This window comes from Heliconius melpomene, chromosome 18, assembly GCF_056956725.1.
Source record: "Heliconius melpomene rosina isolate 202511_hmr_F chromosome 18, ASM5695672v1, whole genome shotgun sequence".
Classification (NCBI taxonomy): domain Eukaryota; kingdom Metazoa; phylum Arthropoda; class Insecta; order Lepidoptera; family Nymphalidae; genus Heliconius; species Heliconius melpomene.
Window position 1 is genome coordinate 14418845 of NC_140406.1, and position 18089 is coordinate 14436933.

The following is an 18089-nucleotide window of genomic DNA, read 5'->3' on the forward strand; positions in this document are numbered from 1 at the left end:
ATATGCATAATTTGTCTAGCTATAACGTCAACTTCTTAGTACGCGATATGAAGACAGAATGTCTACTAATATTACTACGTAATAATCATACAGACAGATAACAATTTATATTATTATGAAATACCTATGTAATTATTTAAGGAAAGTTACTTGAACATTCCTTGAATTACATAAATTTTAACTCGAAATAAACATTACTAGCGTAATTTGACATTGAACCTCACAAGGCCACGACTTGTATATATGAATAACTCTCTCTATAATACTATTTTTAAATTTACTAGTGATGTAACCGAATTTTACTTGAGAAAAGCATAAATTAAATATTTTTCAGGCATGCTGAAAAAACTATTTTTTAGCTGCACGCTGCATTCCGTGCACCGCAGGGTAGGCAGAGGAAACCAGAGAACTTATCGATAACAGTAAGTTCTTGTTACAAAACAAGACAAAGCGTGCCGTTGAGTTCTGCCAAACAACATATTATATGTAATTTTTCAAAATTGAGTGGTCCGTAGATTATTAGTATTAGTCGTCCATATAATTAAAAATAAAGTTCGAAGATTTTCTTTACCTCAACTGTTACCTTTTTTTCTTATAAATAATTTAGCCACGATAAATGCAACTCATTCCTACCCATTTTGGCAACCTGCTGGTATCGAATCCGACTTTTTTAAAAATAAATAATAATAAAAAACTATTTTTAAACAGGAGTTGCCTTCTTACCTAATAATATATGCAGTTAAGAAAAAAATCTTTAGGCTGATTAGAAAAAAACTATGAAATAAAATATTAAAAGTTCCATTTATTTAACAAACTTCAATAAAAGCACCCAAAGCTTCATTCGCGTTAACAAGGAAACGTAAAGCCATATTGTAATATTTTCAAATTGAGCACATATTATAATGTAAGCCACACAGGAAGCTCTAACTCGACGAGCACTTCCGCAACCATAACCGTCGCTTCCATAACTGGTTGTCAGTTATTATCATAGATTATGCGTACGCGCATCTTGTTTGTTTTTCTTTCGGCTACACACTTGCTATTCAAAAAATATATAGAAAGATCGGTCTTTTTTGAGCGATTTTGATGTTGAAGAAACGTTTTTATTAAATCTTTTTAAATCGCCTCTACACACTGTGTAATAAACCATAATTATATAAATATTTGTTATTTTGTATAATTTACACATCGTTGCACGAAGCAGTGTTTTATGATTCCGTAAAAATGTAAATTTAATTTATTTTCATTTCTCCGTTTTTCTATGCAAAACTCGTTGCATTATTATTAATTGTCATTATCACAGATTATGTATACGCACTACAGAGTATATAGAGAGAGTAAGTTTAGTAAACTCTGTGTATATTGGAGAAAATCGGGCTTATATTATTTTATTACATCTTTTTTAAATGATCTTTACAAACTGTGTATAAAACATAAATATTCATGATGTATTTAAAAAAATTGTAAATTTACTCTATTTGCATTTCTCCAATTTTGCAACACTTCTTCCATCTCATTATCATGAAACAGTTGCAACGTGTCGTTACGGCGAACTGTACACGACTCTACATAATACAACACTTTCGCTCTGTCTGTCCCCGTAAATTGCAGATGCTAAAAATATAAATATTTCTATGAAATTCATAATATTTATAATTTTTCTATAAATAAGTCTAGTAGGCAGGTAGTAGTCCAGGTTCCGGTCTGGTAAAACAATTATAACACTTATGTTATTTTTTCCTCCTTTCCTTTTGCTCGTATACGCATCATTTGTATCTAGCAAAATCCCTATTCTCCAACGCGGAAAAGTAAAAAATATATATAATAAGTAAAAAATCTGAACCATTTGTCAATTTCAGCCTACCACATAAAAAAATTAAACCCCGCATTCTCATACAATACGAGTTAAACAGATTTTATTATTTCCATTAAACCCTATTAACACTATAGAAGTAACAATTGAGCAAATTAGATTGTTTTGTATCGTAAATCACCGTCCAAGTCTGAGTCAGCAAGATTTTTATAGCTTTTTTTATTTATAATACTGTTTGTTAGAAGGAGTCTCTAGTGTATTTATAGAGGTAATTTATGGAAGTAATAAAAATAGTCGTTTTAAATATGATGAACGTATTGCTTTGCAGTTACTTTCTTTTGTTCATATCGAAATCATTTTAGTTAAATACTATTAATCTGACCTGATAAGTAAAGTTCTTTAGAAATTGTATGTAAGTATGTAATACAAAATAAAACTTTTGTTTCGTATATAATGCAGAAATAACTGCTAGGTTTTCATTTAGTACCTACGTTCCTTAATAGATGGCACTGAGTGTACTCTGAATCGCGCTATCGTTTGGTTCTCTTTTCAGCGTAAGTATGAATGCAACGGGAATTTTTTCAGACGTTCTTGTTAGTTGAAACAAGATTTATCGTGAAAGGGCGTAAACCAGTAAAAATCTGGTATACGCCTTCAGAATAAACTTAAACACTTAATTTAGTTAGATCGACTAAGGTTCCCAGCTTGTCTCGAATCTCGATCTCATGTTCATGTATGAGATGAGATTGATAATTGTCTTGGTCTTGGGCTCTAAAATGTCTTGGTTTCTAGTAGGTACGTCTACGTGTCGTCTATATTTAGTGTGAGTATTTGAGTATACTCTAGTCCTCAATAGCATTTTATTATAAAGACAGATTTTATTAAGGCCCTTATTTATAAACCGCTCTCAAGTGTAAAATCTAAAGGGACCATTTACTTTTTAAAATTATGTATATCTATGAATGAAAAGGGCATCTCAAGATCGATCGCAGACTTGAGAGTGGTTCATACCTTACCGGATATAGGCCTTAGATTTGGGATCTTCATTAAGAATTCTAAGCCGTACATATATTGGCCGTAAAAGGGCGAAGCTGTACTTCTATTTCTATTAATCTACTTAGTTTACAGACGAAAATCTTATTTCATTCTGTACGATATTTAAAAACAATAAAATTTTCTTTAATGCTATTTACACCCATAAATATTGTATATCACGATTGTTTTTCTTTCAGACAAGTCGGTCGTAACCTGATTATTCCTGGTGGCACTCGCACCATTGATGCTTCAGGCAAACTGGTAATGCCAGGCGGAATCGATCCCCATACCCACTTCGAGCTTGAGATGATGGGGGCCAAGACTGCTGACGATTTCTATAAGGGAACTAGAGCGGCAGTCGCTGGTGGTACTACTACTGTCAGTGAGTATCAGATCTAAATATCTATTTTGCTAATAACAAAATTAATAATTTATAGGAGCCGTCGGTGTGATTATTACTATTTGGGGAAATAACTTGTTTTCATATATTCGCTCTTGTAAGACAAAGCGCAGCGTAGAGTTTCTCCACTAAAACCGAATGGAGAGACTTAACTCTAGGCTAAATCTGCCTGAACCTCGCTACGTGAGAGATGCAGCGTGAAACTAAAAAAAATACTATTTATCAGAAATTAGTGCCAAAGTACTCCACTCGCATTTATGTTTGCGAATTTGCTTTTACACGTTCAAGAGACAAGTTATAGGTTCGATTGCCGAGAAATTAAATATATATTACTTTTATTTTCTCGCCCTAATACCCTGACAAAGAGCAGCATTAAATTCCGCTATATAACACGCAATGCCTTCAGAATTCGGCGAAAAATGGTGAACGGCAGCGTGAAATTATAACAGATATTCAAATTTGTAGAAAAAGCAAATATAATACATAATTTAATTTCAATTTCTAGTTGATTTCGTGCTACCAGAGAAAGGACAATCTTTGATGGAAGCATACAACAGTTGGAGGCAAAAGGCTGATGGAAAGGTAAGATTATTACAATCACCTCTATCACATATTTAATTCCTAAATATTTATGATGAATGAAATAACAACTAGGTACTACAACTAACTACTTAATTTGTAGTACCATGGAATTCATTTGGCTAGGGACAGGACCAAGTATGCGAAGTTGACTGCCAACCTTCACTAGTTGGAGAGGCACTTTAAGAAGAAGAAAAAGTACCATGGAACTAAAACTAGACTACTACATTTCAGTACAACTTATTGTATTCATTCAACAAAAGCGTTAATTACGTGGATAATACGTGAAATAATTTCAGCATTTTTGATTAAAAAATGTAGTATTATAAATGATTATTTATATTTAATAAAAAATAATTAGATTAGCTTATAACTAATTAAAAATCTATTAACTAATCTTAATGCGTAACACGCTTCGTTCAGATGCAAATGACGTTAATTATAGCATGGCGTCTAATGCAGTACAATCTGGCTCAATGTTTACATTTACTATACGTGTGGTAGTTTACTGTTTACGTGCACACGTGTAGTAACGTTTTCCTTACATTAGTTTAGAATTATTTATGCAAATTGGTGAAAGTGCCATTTCCTTAACTATAACCGTTTAGTGTTTGGATTTTCAGTTACTTTCTAATTTGAAAAAGGTATATTGAATTTTTATGGGTAATTGCTTATACTGATATCGTAATGTAAACAAAACATATAATATATAGAAAATATATTGTAATGTTAACTATTATTAACTTGTTATTGGAGTTAACAATAAACAAGGGATCAATGCTTGTCCCGTAACTTTCTATAGCAGCTATTTTCAAAGTTATTTCTTTATATTTTAATTATAATTTTAACATTAAAGAAAAATAATTAACAACATTAAAACAGAATTCAAAGGAAAGTGTGGAACAATAAAAAAACTACAAAAACTTCATATATTATATTACTTTCCCATAAGGTTTGCTGTGACTACGCACTACACGTGGGAGTAACATGGTGGTCACCATCAGTTAAGAAGGAAATGCAACAGCTGGTAGAGGAACATGGGGTGAACTCATTTAAGATGTTCATGGCGTACAAAGATGCTTGGATGCTGGGGGATTATGATTTGTGCTTGGCTTTTGAAGCCTGTGCTGAGCTGAAAGCTTTGCCAATGGTAAGTGTGCTTAGTTTTAGTTTACAATTATTTTTTTATTATAACTGATAAGATTGTCTAGAAATTTGGCGTGTAACCTAAATTCTTCTTGATGTAAAGGTTTCTTACAAAGATTTTATAATTTGACTTAAATTTTCTAATTCATCATACTTTAAATGTCATATAACTTTTTATGCTATATTGAAGCGTAAAAAGAGTTATGTCCTAATTTAATGTAATTGAATTTAGACATAATTTTTTGGTGGCTATGGGCCCAAATACCATTAAAAATATGTATGTATATAACCATATCTTTCATATTATATATGAAAATTAAAAAAATCAGCTTTGTTAAAATGGTGTAGGTCTGGGAGCCCTGGGATCTTGGGCTAATATTCATATAAATTATAAATAAACACATTTCCATCCAGGTCCATGCAGAAAATGGAAACATAATAGCACGTAACACAGAAAAACTCCTCGCCTCTGGAGTCACTACGCCTGAAGGCCACGAACTGTCGCGAGACGAGGAGGTCGAAGCCGAAGCTGTCAATCGAGCTTGTGTGATCGCTAATCAGGTAAATGTGGATATATCTTATATACTGGGAGGTACTAACAGCGCAGTGAGACGTCCTTCACATTATACATTCAGTATAGGGATTGATTCCACGCGGCGTAGAGCTCCGCCCCGAAAATGACAAATTCGGCCGAAAAGTGAAGAAGGCAGTTTATTTTTTCTTTGAGCATTTTGTAAGGGATAAAGTATGAAGTTGAAAAAGACGTATAAGAAAAAATATATGCTCTCTGCTATATGCGAAAGATATATATTACCATAAGATTTTTTACAAAATAATATTCACATTTCATAACATAATAATATGCAGCAGCGATAACGCTATCTACAGTTACTGTAAACCGGCGGTAGTGGGTGGGCGCCATTTAACATACAAAATTTCTCTCGTCTCGAAACTCAACGAAAGTGGGGATAGAAGTATCTTAACACTAACTTCCCTCTGCCCGTATTTGGGATAATAGCGTCTTGTAAAAAAATATTCTAAAATCAAAGATTAAATCACCTTCACGTTGTATCCCGCGCACAGCTTGGTAGGCAGAGGGAACCTTGTGTTAAAACACTCCGTCCCCAACTTTCCGCCGGTTTCTGGAGGGATTGCGTGTTAAGCGGAGGAACTCAACGTCTCGCTTCGACACCAGAGCGAAGAAATGGAAATATAGGTAAACTTGGATAAATATTTCAATTCCTCGTGCTGTGAATATTATATATTTTTCATTATAATCTCTAACATCTCCCCCTCCAGATGAACACCCCCCTCTACATAGTGCACATGATGTCCAAGAGCGCGGTGCAGGCGTTGCGGCTCGCGCGTGACCGCCAGAAGCAGGTTCTATTCGGGGAGACCCTCGCGGCCACCGTGGGCACTGACGGTTGGTTGATTGACCGCAAATGACTGACCATGTGGACCTTTTTGATTGATTGATCGTTGGTTACCTGGCCATTTGAATCTGAAACTGTCCATAATATGAACTATTTTAACTGATAATTTAGCTCATTTTCAATCATTATTTGAGCTATTTTTGGTCAAATAATGATACAAATATGTAAAAATTAACAAACAAATAATATTTTATAACTCTTTTAGTAGGTTCTCTTTATGCTATAAAGTTTATAACTTAACTTTATTTCTTGTTTATAAAAATGAATTTATTATTATACATTTCTGGAAACTCAACGTTTTGTACGCAGTACTACAGTAAATGTAGTCTGTGGTTACACGTGGTGGTAGATTGAGGTGGCAATTGTCAGTAGACATAATTGTCTCGCAAAAAAATATCAAAAGCATTAAGTCCTAAATACACAGAAATATAATAAAATTATACAATATGAGTATTTAAAAGCACACCTGTCCAGGCACTCATTATAAAAACGCTTGCTTCCGCCACGCCGCCGCGCACGTGTTGTCGCCGCCGCTGCGCCCCGCCCCCTACACACCCGAAGCCATCGTCGACGCACTCGCCAAGTGAGACATTTATTACATTAACTAACAGTGCTCTACTTTCTACATAACTTATATATGCAGCCGTCTTAACACTAGGTTCCCTCTGCTTGCTCTGCTATATGCGAGAGCATGGGAGTATCTGGATATATTTTCCAGGACTCTTCCCAGAACTTGGACTTTAGCTTCCAACAGATCTGTTCGTGTCAAGGTCTTTTTTAAAATTTGACAAGGTTATTTTTTGTTAGTACAATTTCTTAGGTTCACAGAACTACTTTGGGCTTAGCCCATCCGGCCCTTCATGCTCTTACGGCCATTGGCACGAGCTGCAGCAGCCTGGAGCTGTACATATGTCTGACGTAATAACTATACCAATAAAATATTTATTTCTAGCGACGACCTGCAAATAATCGGCAGCGATAACTGCACTTTCCACGAGAAGGACAAGGACATCGGTAAAAATAACTTCAGCAAAATACCCAATGGGGTGAACGGAGTAGAGGACAGGATGGCCATTTTATGGCAGAAAGCTGTCAATACAGGTAAAAATTTGATATACAGGGTGGAATTGACGGCACCACTTTAAATGAAACCACAGTTTTAACTACTCTATAAAAGCCTAATATAATTCAGAAAAAAAATAATTTCCAAAAATGAAAAAGTTATTTTTTCAAACAAAATAAATAATAAAATAATCGTTTTAAAAAAAACGCCATTTGTAAAGTGTTATATTATCACTCACACACTTACCTGTCAAAGCGGCAACGTCGCACACGCTTCATTCAAGAAATCGAGTCGCAGCAACTAGCGTAGGTATGTAGGCAACGACGGCGAGCTGATGTTAAATTAACGCAAGACTTAGGAATACACTTTACACACACTTTTATTGAATTATTTCTATTAGGTGTTTAATTTTACTTTTGTTGCACTACAAACACATTTTTTATGTTCCCGTTTTAAACTAACACTCATTTTTAACATGTTTACAAAATTATTACAATAATAGCATTTTTTTTCACTTTTTTTAACAATAAATATTACATTTTCTGTCCACATTACATTCAGCTCGATAATGACCCATATTATTACACTTGAAACATTTAATATTTCTTTTAATTGTAGCATTTCTTTTTACAATAAACGCAGATGATGATGACACAATTTCCCCCCGTAGTAGTATTATGGTTTGGAACTTCCAAGCATTCCAATTTTTTACTCCTTCCAGTTTTATTACTGTGCTGTTTCCTTTCCATTGTGATTGTTTATTTTGCTTGTTTTTCTTTTTTATTCCTTCCCGGCAACTTAACCTCCAAATTTCAATACCAACGCCGAAGCGTCGCGTGAAGTAACGCTGTTTTAATCTCGCCAGTATTTCTAATTTTCTACGATTGATGCAATCTTCTTTATTATTGTTACGACGTGGTCTGGGCCCATAACCCGTTGTATTTATATGGTTTAGTAAATAGCATTCAGCTATAGTCCGACCCAACTACTATTGCGCAGAATGTACGCGCCGCACCGATTCTATGGGAATCCCCGGTAATCGGTGCGGCGTGAGCGGGGTGTCTTTGTACAGATAACAAAATTCATTTTTAATATTGATTGATTGTGCAATATAACACTATAATTCATAATAAATGTAGATTATACTTTTTACGCATGATTTGATATTAAAATAATTAATAAAATTATCAATACTATTTACAAATAATTACTAAATATTAATTTATTTCGTATTGAGTTTTCGCAGGTCCTCGTGTAACATTATAAAACTCGCTTAATATTTAATTTTTATACGATTTTCTATCAAAATAATCATACAAATATAAATAATAATGAAAATCTTAATAAAAAATTTAATAGTATATTCGGTAAGTATTTTAGTTAATGGCAACTATTACAATGTTTTTAATTATCTGTGTGAGAACAGAACTTAGCCGCGGAACGGCTAAGTTCTGTTGTATTTACATTATTTTGTTCGACTTTATACGTTGAATAATTATTAAGTGTTTTAAATTATTTGGATGTTGTTTAATATTAATTTTATCATTAATCGGATTTCTAAAATCGTGATGAATGTTTCGTGATCGTGATGATGTGATTACTGAGTATTTTTCTCAAATGTGAAACTATTGTGTCAGTATTTGAGTGTACTATCAAAACATACATTTTTTTAAGACATTTCAAACAAATGTTGAGTTTTTAATATTACTTATGATGTAAATATTAGTGATAGTAAAAGGAGAATGCGACAACGACGATGTAAAACTAATGTTAAATGTAAGTACCTATCTATCGTAGTTCAATATCATTTTGTGTGTTAAAAATTTTGAATATAACTTTGTGGGTGGTTCAATAACCATGCAGTATTTCTAAATAATTTCATAATAAAGGTGATATAATAAATTGACTTAAAGTAGGATTTTGTTAAACAATTTTAATAAGAGGCTTGAACGTTATTTAGATTTATAATAAATAGGTAATTGCGTGAAAAAGAACGCGAGATATCGTTCTTTCTCGTTCGGTTTTGTTTTGACGAATGAAAAGTAGAAGTTTGGCAACGCTTAGTAGTATTTTTGTAGTAGTATGTGTATGTGTGCGTCACACGAAATACAGGTATGGAGAAAAATCGTGAAATGAAAAAAAAATCCTACGTCCAAACTGTTGAGGCATCTTGATTAATTTCTTTAGCTTCGGGTTTGAAATTTTTTACCCCATATGCAGTTTCAATTAAAGAAGCGCAGCCTCTTCCACCCTGTATGTATATATTTTTTGATTTATACTATTTATTCGTATATGTATATTGCTATTTAGGGTTGTCGATATATGCTTTCATCAACATTGATCAGCGACTTTGTAATGTCAATTTATGTCGTAAGTCGGAACTGGTTTTATTTAATTCATATAATAATAATAAATAATGATGATAACATTTAATTCATATATTGTTATAAAATATGTTTAATTTCCAGGTGCAATGGACCCGTGTCGCTTCGTAGCGGTAACAAGTACGAATGCGGCTCGTGCCTTCAATCTGTACCCTCAAAAGGGGCGGGTCTCTGAGGGCGCGGACGCTGACGTGGTGGTTTGGGACCCGCGACTCGAACGAGTCATATCTGCGGCGACGCACCATCACGCTGTTGACTTTAATATTTTCGAGGTTTGCTATATTTTATGAAAGCATATAAAATAATAATTTCAGAATATTTCTTCAACATCTTTCGTGATGAATACTAGTTATTTACAAATTAATTACTATATAACAACTGTTTCTCTTCCTAGGGTCAACGTGTGATCGGCAGTCCTCAATATGTGATCGTAAATGGTCGTGTGTGTCTCGACGATGGAGACTTGAGGGTCGCTGAAGGTAATTAAAACTTTAATTTATTAAACTTATATAGAAAAAGTAAAAAAATGTTTTAAAACAATTAAAAACAGATTTCGCATGTTTACCCTCTGAGCCGGACGATACACGGAAAAGTCTAATGCAAAGAAATGGCTTCTTTTGTAGGTTTCGGCAAGTTCATCAAGAGTCCTCCTAATTCCCCATACGTGTATGGAGGCGAGGCCCCCCTCACACCGCAGCCCTCCCCGCTGCCTGACGCAAGGGACTCCTCCTTCAGAGCTACTAATGGAACTCCTAATGGTATGTATATAAATATAGGAATTTTTAAGTAAACATGTGTGTTCATACATATTTTAAATGGTGTGTGTTTACGCCGTATCCTGCAAGTACGGGAGGCAGAAGGAACCTCGTGTTAAGACATTCCGTTCCCCACGCAACGTCTTATTATTAGTGATGTGGCGTAACACAGCGTCACGTTTTATCTTTACCAAAGCTAGGAAAGGAACATAATTCATTCTCCCACGTGTGAATTGAACCCACTACTGTCGCATTTACAGTCAGCCTCCTCTTCGTATAAAATTTATTTAAACTTTATCAACATGTAACAAACATATTCTAAGAGAATCATAATTAAATTAAAAGAATAATTATTGAGTGTTGTGGAACTTAAGTTATACTATTATTTCAATTTATGAGGCAAATTGTAAATTAACAAAGGCCGTCGTGACGCAGTGGCACACTATCTTTGACTGTAAACGCAACGGTTGTGATTAAATATAGTTGTGAGAAATAATTAATTTAACAGAACTGAACATAGTAAACAAGCACTTAGAAGCCATGTCCGTATCCGGCTCCGTAGCGGGCTCCGGCTGCAGCACCCCAACGGGACGCAAGATGAGGGAGCCGGGACAACGGGACCTGCAGACGTCCTCGTTCTCTATTAGCAGTGAGTTTGTTTTGTATTGTTTTATACATTCCCTTAGTCTAATAAATGTTTTTTCTTCTTCATGCTTCATGTCCGTATATAGCAGACAGAGACAGCACACAATATTTTGAAAATAGATGGGACTGTCACTAGGTTCCATCTGTCTACCATGCTATAAACGAGAAACATTGTGAAGCTAAAAGAAAAATCTATTATACAGAGTGGAAGCGTCAGCGTTTCTTATACGGGAACAGCATATAGGGTAAAATATTTCAAACCTATAAAAAAACTTGAAAAAAAAAAACATATTTTGTATTAGCTTTTATAGAGTAGTTAAAACTGCTGTTGTTTAAATTAGTGCTGACAAAACACTGTATAATATTTAATACACAATGTATTTTTTTCTGAATTACAGAGGAAGTAGAAGGTTTGGACACGAAAACCTCTGTCCGTGTCCGGAACCCTCCCGGTGGAAAATCATCCGGCCTTTGGTAAACTAGATAAGACCGGTTAGTAACCAGCTAGAAGCGGTTAATACCCAGCTATAACCGTTGAATAACCGACTAAATCTGGTTAATAACCAGTCAAAACCAGACATTACCCTATAATCAGCGGTTATTCTCAGTCATATCCGGATAAACGGTGTTTGTATTGGGTTGCTTTGCGCTATTTTTATATTCATTTGTGAATATTTTTTATTTATATATATATGTACGTATGTTTTTATTATGATATGTGATCTGCAAAACTTGGATGCATTTTTTTTTATTTCTTAATTAGTTATTTTGAATCATTAACAGTCATATATTGTTTCATCATCATAAATTATTATATTATTTTCTTTTTTGTAATTATTTTAAGGATATTTTTTCACGAACGATGCGTTAAGAGATTTGAAAGGGAAACCAATTTAAAATAAATTATTGCTTACTATCTTTATATGATTTATCATATTATAACGATTTATTTATTTGAAAATAAAATGTGATACTTTTATTTTGTAAAAGTATCAAGATTATTTCTAATGACTATTTAATTATGAATCAACTATATTTTATTATATTCTTTAATAATTGAGTAACAACAGTTATTTATATGACCATAAGATCATTAAATTTGAATAAAAATAATTTTTATTTAAAAATAATTGTGCTTCAATGCAAGTTTTATTTGCGAAAATAATTTAATAAAAATCTATATTCATTTTTTATCACAAGTAATTTAGGAAATAATGACAATGGTGAAAAAAAAATTGAATCTTTTCATCGTTAGAAACGAATCCAACAAATTATTATTAATAATATTTTTTCTCAGTGTTAAGGAATATGTAAAATTATAAACATACATATGTAAAATTATAAACACATAATTGTATGTTAGAAGCTTATTATTATTATAATATTATAATAGTGCATGTTTAGAACTTCTATATTATTAATTAATAATTATTATTTATTCAGTTCTCCACCTATAGACTGATTGACAAACAAACATATGTAGGGCTTTAGACGAAATTTTTACACAAAAAGTAAAAATTTATTAGTTATTTATGTTATAATTTAAATATAATTATTATTAATTGATTATTGTAATTATAAGAAATAGTAAGTTCATTTTGTTATGTTTCGTTAAGATATCGTTGTTTTTAACGAATTATTTTAGCCAACGGCCGTTTGAATATAAACAGCACAGTTGTGAGTTCGATTCCCATTCTCAGAGTTATGGGTTATTCATTAATTTACTCGCTCGGGTAAGAAGACATACGATGATTGATTTTTATTAAAATTATGTAAAAGCTTAAAAGAAGAGAATTATGTAAAGACTTAAAATGTATGAAATTTTGTATGATTCTTCCAAATCACAATAATTAAGTATCAAAACAGATAGTTTTCGATTTCTTTTATAACTAAACAATATATGATCTAAGTGTTAGTTACGTTTAGAAAAGCAGTGTTTTTCATGTATTAACTTTTAATGGTACTCCAAATTTTTTATAAAGATTATTTTCGTAAAATTGAGATCGTGGCCCAGTGGCATAGAGCGCGATTGGATTGTAAGAAGAGTGGAAAGACCTACGAACGTAGCCCGGAAGCCCGGCGTTGAATTCCGAAATTCACGTGCAATAGTAATTTTACATATTTAAGTTAGCTATTTCTATGTACGATATGAGCAAAGGCTGTGTGGAATAGCTGTTGGTCCGTTTTAGTAACTTTTAAATTTTAAATTAAATTTTGAAGGACTTTTCATTATTCTCATGTTGTTTCTTTTCCTTAAACAGTAAGTGCAAACTAGAGACATCTAATAGCACGTTCTCTTTTTCTTACTTCAAATTTTATGAAGATTTAAAAAAAATTACAATATAAAAAAAATAACTTTCACTCACAGTTTTCGCTGAGTTCTGGAGGCATTACGTGTTGAGTGGCAGAACTCAACGCCGCGCTTTGCCTCGACTTCAGAGCGAAGAAATGGAAATATTCAAAATATTCGTTTTAACAATTAAAAAAATACTATAAAAATACTGCATTTTCTAAATAAAACGCAACTTAATGATAATTGTTTCCAATTTAACACAGTACTTATTTTGAATGTTGTTTTGCTTATATCTTGCATATAATTCGTGCTAAATATATGTATACAATTGAATTAGTTTTATATGTTGTTTAATTATAGCACTTTACTTATAGTAATATTGTAACTGTAACTCCTAACGCCATCTACCGTAAAGTAGACTAAGTTTTTTGTGGGTACCGTCCTTTTACTATTTTGTTTTTTTAAATTTGCTTTTAAAAGTATAGAAAATAAATACCACAAAGTGTCAGATATTGTTTTAGCTAATTAATATTCAATTTGATTTTATAATAAAATCGTATAATTAATATTATAAAAATAACCATAATTTTTATATAAACACAACATATTTTACTTTACTTTTAAAACAAATCTCCAGACTAAATAAAATATCTTTAAATATAGTAAAAAGACGATATTATACAAAAAGCGATCTATTAATCAATTTGTTTGTTCGTTAATATTGACAGCCCGCATTTCAATATGTAACCAAAGATGTTAAAATGTTAGAAGATTATCGTAGTTAGCGGAATCGGCATCACATTTGTATAGCGTTTTTATAATTTTTCTACTTCCCACACATTGTCACCAATAAACAATGTAATCTCACTAATTTATTGTTTTATTTGCCGTTAATTATATTTTATAGAATTTTTCTCTTTATGACAGGGCGCGGCGGCACAGCGTGTGACCTATACGCGATGATTGTGGGTTCGATTCCCATTGATTTATTAAATATGTTCGTTTCCTCACGTTGGCGACAAGAAAAAGCGCGGCGTTAAGTTCTGCTACTCAATACAACGTCTCAAAAACTAAAAGTAACCAAAAGTGATAAACACATTAAGTCAAGACTAACTTACGCCTACTCAATAAACCTTAATTATTTACAACACGATTAATGTTCTACATTGATACCTTCATTTATTTCACACCCCATTTTAAATGTAACATGGCAATAACCATAATGTCTATGAACATAGAAACTATTAAAACACAACGACACCATACCACGTTTAATAAAAAACTGATTTTTGTCAAAATTTACAAATAAAGGCCCTCTCTATCGGTACAAAGAATACAACAGAAAATTGTGGCCTTGTATTTTTTTACTTTTAGCTTCTGCACCTGTTAAAGCTTATATTAGTTATTAGTTCAAAAGCAATCCACTAGATGGCGGTAACTTATTAAGTTGTTAGAACTAAAGAAACTCAAGTATTTGTGAGGACAGAACAATTTTAATACTTTATTTATTATTATAACTGGTATACAAATGTTTCAGCGTTAAGAGCAGTCAAAGGATTATGGAATAATAAATAAATACAAAAAAATACAATTTTATGCTGTTTATTAAAATAATATTCGTCCAACTGAACACAAGAAATGGGTCCAGACCTAATAATTGAGTCTTCTAATTTGACAATTCTTTTTCCTACAAAAAAAATAATAACCGGCTCATCGCAGGAGCTTTGTCTTGACCATCTTAACAATAAAAACAACCTATAAAATCTATCAACATAAAAGACCTTTCAGAGGTATTACAAATATACCAGTTTACAGTTAAATTTGGCACAGATTATATATATAATAGAAAGTATTTTTTTACTGTCCGTTCGTAAATCCCTGGTTCTAAGATGGTTTTGGCACCTCGGCAGATACAATTTCAAATGAAAAATAATAAAATAAAAAAAGATCTTCAGAACACAACATATCAAAATTCCATATAAATTCAATAATCCTTAAAACAAAATTTACGGAAAAATCTAATTTAATTATATTTAGAAATCTATACAGTACCCATAGTGTTCCAGTATTGCACAAGTTTCATGCAAAATCGCAATCATGATTTCGTCACATTACAACATAAAGCGATCGCTGTCGTCATCATTATCATCGTAATCATATCATGTGATCATCATTAAAACAACAAGTAATTGAGAATTTAAGATTTCCTTCTTAGTCATGGGGTAGATATTGCATTCAACAACGTTAAAATTCTTAATAATAACAATAAAACAACAAAAAGTACCGTTGACAACACAAACCGCCTGAGAACGCGTGGGTCGTTACAATAATAAATGCAAAAAATCTAATGGCGAATACAAATTTATTTACATTGATGTCACTCTGAGTTCGAATAAGTTACTATCGGGTGTCCACTGAGTCATTCAACTAATATTTTAAAACATCTTTTAATAGTAATATGTATGTATGTATATATATGTAAGTAGATTATACACTTACCAACTAATATGACACAGTTAAGTTAGCCTATTTATATATTATATTACAATATAGATATACAGATGGCGGTATTCCGAGGGTTAAGGAGACGTTAACTTTTAAATGGTATTTTTGGTTATATTTCAAGAATTACAATTAGAAACTGATAAGGTGGAAGCGGGTTCGTGTTCGGATAACGAGTTTCTAATATTATTTATGTCTAATTTAAAATTAGTGAAGTATATGTTCTCGGTACACCGCCGTATAATCACTCGTACAATGTCTAGTTCTAGTCTACGACAGTCTAATGAGTTCCGCACAACGGAAAAACAGGGTCACCCTTCGCCGGACCTTATACCTTTACTTTATACACGCGGACGAAGGGACGTTTTATATATATTTTTATTTATAAACTAAAAACTTCTAATGCTACATGGAACCTTGGTGCAGGCCGTCAAGGAAGTCCGCGAGAGAGCAGAGTGAACTGAAGCTTCGACAAATGTTATTTTTAAAGAGAAATCCATTGAAAATTACATTCAAATTCATACAGTTATAATAATTATTTTATATATTTGATAGTTTCGTATTAAAATTAGCATATCCAAAGCCAATATTAGTGCTTCTTCGTAAATCGATTACATGAAGTTAATTAATAATCACATAAATTAAAACGTTACACAATTTCGTGACCCGAAATTAATGAACGATAAATTTTCGGAAAAATCGGGAATCGGAATTCAAAAGGCACAAAGTAGAAGCCACAAGTAGGGCGCGGGTTCGAGCCCGGAACTACGTCGATGGCACAAACGGCGTGACTAGCGGGAATTAGATACATTTGGAGAAGCGTGGAGTATTAAAAATGCAGAAATGACTCGCTCGATATGGGCTCACAATTTTGAGATCAATTTGTGTATCGGGACTCAACAAGTCGGCAATCCGCCGCTACGGTAGTACACGACGTGACAGCGCCGCCCCGGCGGGACACCGCACGCTCTGTGAGACTAAATAAATGCTTAGGCCATAGAAAATTAAATCTATTGTCGAAAACGAAATAAAAACACGAAACGTACGAGAACGTGGGTGTCCCAACGGACGACGCGACCCATGCGTAGCACCCGACATACTGTCCACCGTCCACTGTCCACTCACTCCGAGTCAATGGTACACAACTGTCCTCCAGTACGACTGCACATCTCGTAAAGTCCTTGTTCGCGAGCAGCAGATGTGCAGTGGTGCTGGAGGGCGTTGTGGCGCGTCACTACGAGACAGAGATGGCCTCGTGAGGGGGGTGCGGGGGGCGCGGAGCAGCGCGAGGCCACGACTGCGAGGTCAGCTGCCCCACGGACAGCGGGTTGTTGGCGTCGCGCGGGTTGGTGCCCACGGGGTGACGAGCGGGCGGGGGCGGGTCCGATGCTGGTGAGGCTAACGAGGACAGCGCGCTGAGGCCGCCGGGGCTGGAGGCCGTGGGCGTGTCGTCGTCACTGGACGCGTCCGACAGCTCTTCGAGCTTCACGTCATCATCAGAGCAGGACTGTGGCGTCGGCACGCTGCCCCCGCCCAGGCCCGGGCCCGCCAGGCCCGCGGCCCCTGCCGCCTCCAGGGCTTCCATGTAGCGCACGCATTTCTTCTTCCGCCTGTAATATACCATTTAGTATTTTAAAACATGATTCAGTAATTAGAAGACACCTAGTTTTATATTTAAATTGATAGTTAAACCATTTTAAATACAAAACTATGAACGATTAACTAAAAAAATATTATTTAACACAAAATATATAAGCTACGTTACAAATGTCACGCATTTCGAACCTACACACAAATGAAGGAAAACAAAACCTATAAAAAAAAGAAAAAAAGGTTAAATCAAAAATTCACATGCTTGAAAATGTTAAAAAAAATCGTAAACAAAACGAAGTACACTAAATCACTCATGCTGCGTTATCAGACGGTTAAATATAAAAAAAAACGGTCGAAACAGCTACGACAACAAAAATATCTACTCGAGAACGAAAAATCCAAGCCACGACATTCAGAAATACGTAAAAAACCAATAAGAACGCTA

At 33.7% G+C, this 18089-nt stretch overlaps 2 protein-coding genes across 11 annotated transcripts in view; one reads left to right on the plus strand and one right to left on the minus strand.

The window, feature by feature from the left end:
• Window positions 1-14420, plus strand: part of CRMP (Collapsin Response Mediator Protein) — a 40252-nt gene extending 25832 nt beyond the window's left edge. For 3 of the 4 annotated variants that reach the window (XM_085202133.1, XM_085202135.1, XM_085202134.1), the window contains exons 3-14: window positions 3046-3230; window positions 3754-3830; window positions 4780-4977; window positions 5388-5534; window positions 6273-6399; window positions 6884-6992; window positions 7362-7510; window positions 9941-10128; window positions 10251-10335; window positions 10480-10614; window positions 11120-11260; window positions 11655-14420. In XM_085202133.1, coding sequence (XP_085058259.1) covers window positions 3046-3230; window positions 3754-3830; window positions 4780-4977; window positions 5388-5534; window positions 6273-6399; window positions 6884-6992; window positions 7362-7510; window positions 9941-10128; window positions 10251-10335; window positions 10480-10614; window positions 11120-11260; window positions 11655-11734 — 1621 coding nt within the window. In that variant the 3' untranslated portion in view covers window positions 11735-14420. The remainder of the gene's footprint in view (window positions 1-3045; window positions 3231-3753; window positions 3831-4779; window positions 4978-5387; window positions 5535-6272; window positions 6400-6883; window positions 6993-7361; window positions 7511-9940; window positions 10129-10250; window positions 10336-10479; window positions 10615-11119; window positions 11261-11654) is intronic. The other variant, XM_085202136.1, reaches the window with a different exon arrangement.
• A 715-nt stretch (window positions 14421-15135) lies between these two features.
• The window catches only part of pan (transcription factor pangolin), a 122795-nt gene continuing 119841 nt past the window's right edge, over window positions 15136-18089 (minus strand). For 5 of the 7 annotated variants that reach the window (XM_085202139.1, XM_085202137.1, XM_085202140.1 and 2 more), the window contains one exon: window positions 15136-17661. In XM_085202139.1, the coding sequence (XP_085058265.1) occupies window positions 17286-17661 (376 nt within the window). In that variant the 3' untranslated portion in view covers window positions 15136-17285. The remainder of the gene's footprint in view (window positions 17662-18089) is intronic. The other 2 variants (XM_085202144.1, XM_085202143.1) reach the window with 1 other exon arrangement.